This window comes from Penaeus monodon, chromosome 4 (genome assembly GCF_015228065.2).
Source record: "Penaeus monodon isolate SGIC_2016 chromosome 4, NSTDA_Pmon_1, whole genome shotgun sequence".
NCBI lineage: Eukaryota > Metazoa > Arthropoda > Malacostraca > Decapoda > Penaeidae > Penaeus > Penaeus monodon.
The window spans coordinates 39066355-39071697 of record NC_051389.1 but is presented as its reverse complement, the minus strand read 5'-3'; the positions used below and the strand labels follow the sequence as shown (position 1 = coordinate 39071697).

At 41.3% G+C, this 5343-nt stretch overlaps 1 protein-coding gene across 1 annotated transcript in view; it reads right to left on the bottom strand.

Moving 5' to 3' along the window:
• Window positions 1-4438: 4438 nt before the first annotated feature.
• Window positions 4439-5343, bottom strand: part of LOC119572554 — a 16240-nt gene continuing 15335 nt past the window's right edge. The window contains exons 4-5 of the mRNA XM_037919658.1: window positions 4595-4791; window positions 4439-4517 (exon numbers count right to left, since the gene is read on the bottom strand). Of these exons, the coding sequence (XP_037775586.1) occupies window positions 4439-4517; window positions 4595-4791 (276 nt within the window). The remainder of the gene's footprint in view (window positions 4518-4594; window positions 4792-5343) is intronic.

The following is a 5343-nucleotide window of genomic DNA, read 5'->3' as shown; positions in this document are numbered from 1 at the left end:
GTGCAGGGCAGGTTGGAAGCTCGTCAGTAAGGTCGGGGCAGTCTAGCTTCATGTCACACATCAATCCTGTCCAATACAGACACCCGATGCGCATGTGTCACTCTCACAAAAGTCTGGTACTGTTGTATGCTCATGTCTGGGGGGGGCTGAAATGTAAACGAGGGTTTAACACAGTATTTCTAAAATTAAAAAAATACGAATCAAATAACGCAAACATGAATTCAAAATTAGTTTTCTTATTACCCGGGTTTTTAAACTACCAAAATGAAATATTACCAAAATGAATTTAAATGGAATAAACCTAAGATTCTGAAGAGGGTATTTAGGTTCTCCTTTGTAAACAACAAAATGGCGAGGGGCTGATGCTATTCCCATCGCATGTACCATGCGACCACATTCCCACACCTGTCCACACGGAATCAGCTCCCGATTCAGTCCTAAAAGCAATTACGCCTGCCCATGATGACTGTTGGGCAAGAAAGTTTTATGACATCTCAAAGCATGGAAATATAAGTATTATCTATTCCTTGCTAATGCAGTAGTATTCATTGCCGAATCTTTAGCTAAAAACCCAATAAATAAAAATTTAATATCAAAATGTTACCTACCATGCAGGGAGCTTTGCTTAGATTGTCTGCAATACAAATTTCATGATTGGTACAGTTTTCGCAGTGTGAAAATTTATCCCAAGTGAGAGGCGATCATCATCTTCAGACAAACCAGCAATGAACAAGAACTGTTTGGTTGTACATCGGCAAACTGAAAGGGAAATTTAACCCAAGTTCTATTCACTTCCCTGGTAAATAATAAAAAATAATAATAATAATAATAATAATAATAATAATAAAAGGGTTTTATGGTTACAAAGTAAATAAATAGGACGGCATAAAAGTTATACAGGGCTATAAAAAGTGAAAATGAAAAGGGTTAAGAAGGAGAGGTTAGTCAAGTCGTATACCAGTTCAGAAATATAGGGATTAAATGGGCGATTAGATCAAAGCGGTGAAAAAAGGTGTAGAGTAATGTAAGGATTTGCAAAAGGAGACGGTTTCAGTGAAAACTAGATCAGTCTTAGGAAAAAAGGCCCTTCCCTGGATTCTCTCCCTCCTGACAAAGGGTCACATGTGTATCCAGGGGGAATTGGAAAGGATAATGCCACGCCAACATCTAAGTCATTAACGGCATATTCATTTATATATGTCTATATTAAAATTTTAATTCGTATCCTATGTATTCTTTAAAAGCTTACATATTTAAAAAATATATATATTGTTTATTAAAAGTTAAAAGATTATGAACAATAATCATGTCAGAGAAATTAAAGTAAAGTTTTTTTGAAAATATTATGAAAATATCCGTGGTTCCTTATAGCTCATATTATAAAGCTGAAAATCTATAAGTAGTGGCTTCTGGTCTTTTGGGCAGATAGCATGAGAGCATTCTGTTCATGTTGAAGCTTGTGATCCAGATAAAAATCTAATTTCTGTTTATTAGATAATGCACTTTTCCTTTGGTTTCTCAACCAATGGAAAGCAGTGGGAAGGGAAGCAGCAGCTTTGGGCCCCTTTTATCTGCTAGCTCGTATCAGAAATACCAACATGAGTGGTAGCTAGCACGGGATGATCTTTTTCCATGATGATACCAGTGTCAGCCAGTCCTGGATCTCTTTACCATGAGTGAAAGTAGTTTAAAACTTTCACCTTTTAGTGCAGTGCTTTATATAACTAGCGATTTTAAAATGTATAATCATTTGACTGCAGTCATGATGGCATAAATCTGCAGAAAAAAACTGATGCTGTTGGGAGGCAGGCTTTACTACTTTTACTATTGGCGAAATATCCGACTCATTTTCAAACTCCGAGCCATCAGTGTATATTTTAATAGGAGATTCTGTATTTGGGGCCCATGTTCAAGAATTTTCTGCCTTTCTATACAGCTTTGTAACACAGGAAAAATCAGGGTTTCTGTAATCTATAATAATGGTTAATGGTTACAAGAAAAACATCTAAGATCATGTAACACTATGGGAAAGGGTACAGTAAAGGGTTAGTGAAGTTAGTAGTTATTTGCTATGTAAACCATCTGGAAAGTTGAGAAGGTTAAAGGTGCTAAAGGAGTTGATGAGTGAATGGGTTAAGGTAAGATTAGGTAAGGGGATTCGATCAAGGGGAAGGATATTTATGCATTTGAGAAAGGAGAACAGTTGTAAAAGAGGAAAATGAGATTCTGTAAGGATGTGAGGTCGGTGAAGGGGGGGAAAAGCAGAGGTACGGACTGCATCAAAGCATGGACAGGACAACAGAATGTGGGACTGAAAGGGGGACTTATATATAGGGAATATAGGGATGGATCAGAATGTGACTAGATGGGTTTTATGTTAGTCGGGTGTGGCCAATACATAAGCAGGCGGGATCCGTCTCCCAAGTCTGTGGGATGATATGGAGCCGACAACAAAATCCACCAATTACTCCTTTTTTCTCCCTTTTCATCTTTTGGAGTTTGGAGTATTTAAGTATTTAAGTTTCTATTGAATGCCACTCCCTTAACCAAAATCATATAATGATTTGAAGAGACTTAAAACTCTACTCAGCAAGTTCTTTTAGTTCAAGAAGTTTCTCAGCTTGCTGGGCATTTCCTGCTTGAACTAGTAAGATTTTATGTTGAGTGCCACCACAAAAAGGGGTTAAGGTTGGAGGATTATAAATATCTATAACAAATTCTATATCTAGGAAGGTATCCTTACTGAGCCTTGTTCCATGCATTTCTATTTTCTCTGCTTTTGGACTATCCAAGTTATGATCTTCGAAGGGAAATGCAAGGCATTTGGATACTCAAATGATCACTGGGTTTTAGTTCTTGGGGAGAACCGACTCTGGGTTGTGGAAGAACATAGTATATCCACAAGAAAAAACCATCTACAGTTTCCTTCAAACTTTTGCCCTGACCCACCACAGAGCCCAAACAAAGGGAGGTATGTCATCCATCAGAGTGCCCTTCAGGGATATTGCTTGGATATATGAAAGATTTCCAGCACTTTCAGGGTCTTCGGCCCATTGCGACCGGAGATAGAACTGAAGATGCAAACTTGGCCTAAAATTTTCCCCGTCACTCAAACTCAAAAAATGATTATTTTTGGGTCAATCTGGGTGTCTTTCAATCCCAAACCCACTTGCATTGTTCAAGAGGAGTTCTACTCATTCATTAAATTGCCAAGTCATCATCAGTCTTGAGCCTCTGTGACTCCTCTACAGGGACTTGATGGCTTGGGAGGCCATGCCAGGAACTAAGTTCCTGCAGAATTGCTCCCCTTATTAGGGTAAAAAACCCCACTCCACCCCACCCCAACCACCACCACAAGATATGTTCCCCTCCATATTTTCCCCAAGAGAGTATAAGTAGGAGGATGGATTGTTTTTCGGCAGTTACTTTGGGTGTAGAAGGAATGGGAGCAGGGAGATTAGGGGATGGAAGAAGGTGTGGGGCAAGTTATCTTGGGCCATGATTAGGTAGTTTTAAATGTTTTCTGAAGTGGAGTTGGTTGGGGAGGTTCTTATGAGGGGGGGGGGGGGAGACGAGGGGATAGACGTTTGAGGGGTGGAGGGAGAGGTTGAAGTAGGCGAGGATGTGGTAGGAAATGGGGTGGAATGTTTAGCTTGTCTTGTATGAGGAGTTGGGTGAGAAGGAAGAGGGATAGATATCAGGGAGGTAGAGACTGGAGTGTCTAGAATAGTGGTGGAGACTGGGGTGTCTGGATTTAGAATAGCAAAAAGATTTAGAGTGGGAGAGGGAGGAGACAGAAGTGGGATGAGGAAGAGATACTGGAGAGATGTAGAAACATTTCTGGAGGGGCAATATGAAGGACAGTACTAGGGAGTACGAGAAAGCCATCGTCTGCATGTTTGACCTCACATAAAGCGAGGCTAAAATTTAATCTAAGAATTGCCATCTCGGACTCAAACTTGTAGGTAGAACAATCCCTATAAATTATGCGAGCCACCACAATTGGCATATTTGCACGATTGTTTTCATTGATCAGACTGCTGAACATAGAGGGTATTGGGTTGTGGAATGGCAGTGTTTGGCAGGGTAGCCTAGATGCAAACAATTTTGACCTTCCCGCTGCCCCTCTTCCCCTTCCCGCTGCCCCTCTTCCCCTTCCCGCTGCCCCTCTTCCCTTCCCGCCCTTCCCCTCCCCTCTTCCCCTTCCCGCTGCCCCCTGCCCCTCTGCCCTTCCTCTCCCCTTTCCCCTCTGCCCCCTGCCCTTCCCTCTCCTCTTCCTCTGGCATGGATAGTAATGAACTAAAAAGTTGCTATTTTAAAAACATACCTGTTTGGTAAACAAGAGTTTGATATAATTGATTTAGGCATCCTTTCCTGAAGGTGAAGTAGCATTATATCTGAATTTGATGGCCGTTTTGTAGTCCCGCGACGATCGTGTTCATAAGCACACCAAACGGGTTGGATTCCCGGTTTTCCTCCAGGAGCCCATTACAACAGCCACCCGAGACTTGGTGAGGCTGGAACAGTGAAGATGGGTGACATGGTTTCGGAATTTAACCCTATTAAATGTTACTGGCATTTAGGATCTACTTACTCAAATTTGAGACATGCAATCAACCCAGGTTTTAACCCAGGAAGGCTGGACAAGGGTAGCTCAAAATTTATAATGGGCCGTTCACATAAACCGCTCCTGCCCATGGCACACCACCAAGCTTCCAGAACAGGAATGTCCTGTGTGAACAAGAAGCGAGGAACAAACCCGCACAGTTCCTCGCCACATCTAACTTCACTCTGTAAAAACAAATTTAACAAAATTTTACTGTGCATGCACTGAGCATGTACAATGAAAATCCTCAAATACCCCTGCCTTACTTGCAGCATTAGATCCTCCTCTTTGAATAACATCCTGGGAAGAACCTTAGAAAGCCATGGCTGCCTCCCTGATCAACGGCCTGGTCTAGCGCCTCGGCTTCATCCCCCCAGTAAGGAAGTTCATCTCTCAGATTCCTCGGAAAGTTGACGTGCTTCGATTGGTGCGTGGCACCTCGTTTCGCTTTCATAGAGAATATCTATGGGATCCCTGGTGTTATGGTGGTTTCTATCGGGTCAGAACTAAACACTTCGTAATTAATAATCTTGCTTGCATTTGAAAAGGTAAACGTGAATAAAACTGAGACATGAATGCCGTAGTTCAGATAACGAAATTATTTTTTTGCCCAATCTATCGAAAACTTACAAAAATTTTTTATGTTTCAACAAAAAAAAGCACACACACAAACACACACAGACACACACACACCAAACAACACACACACACACACACAACAACACCACCCCACACCC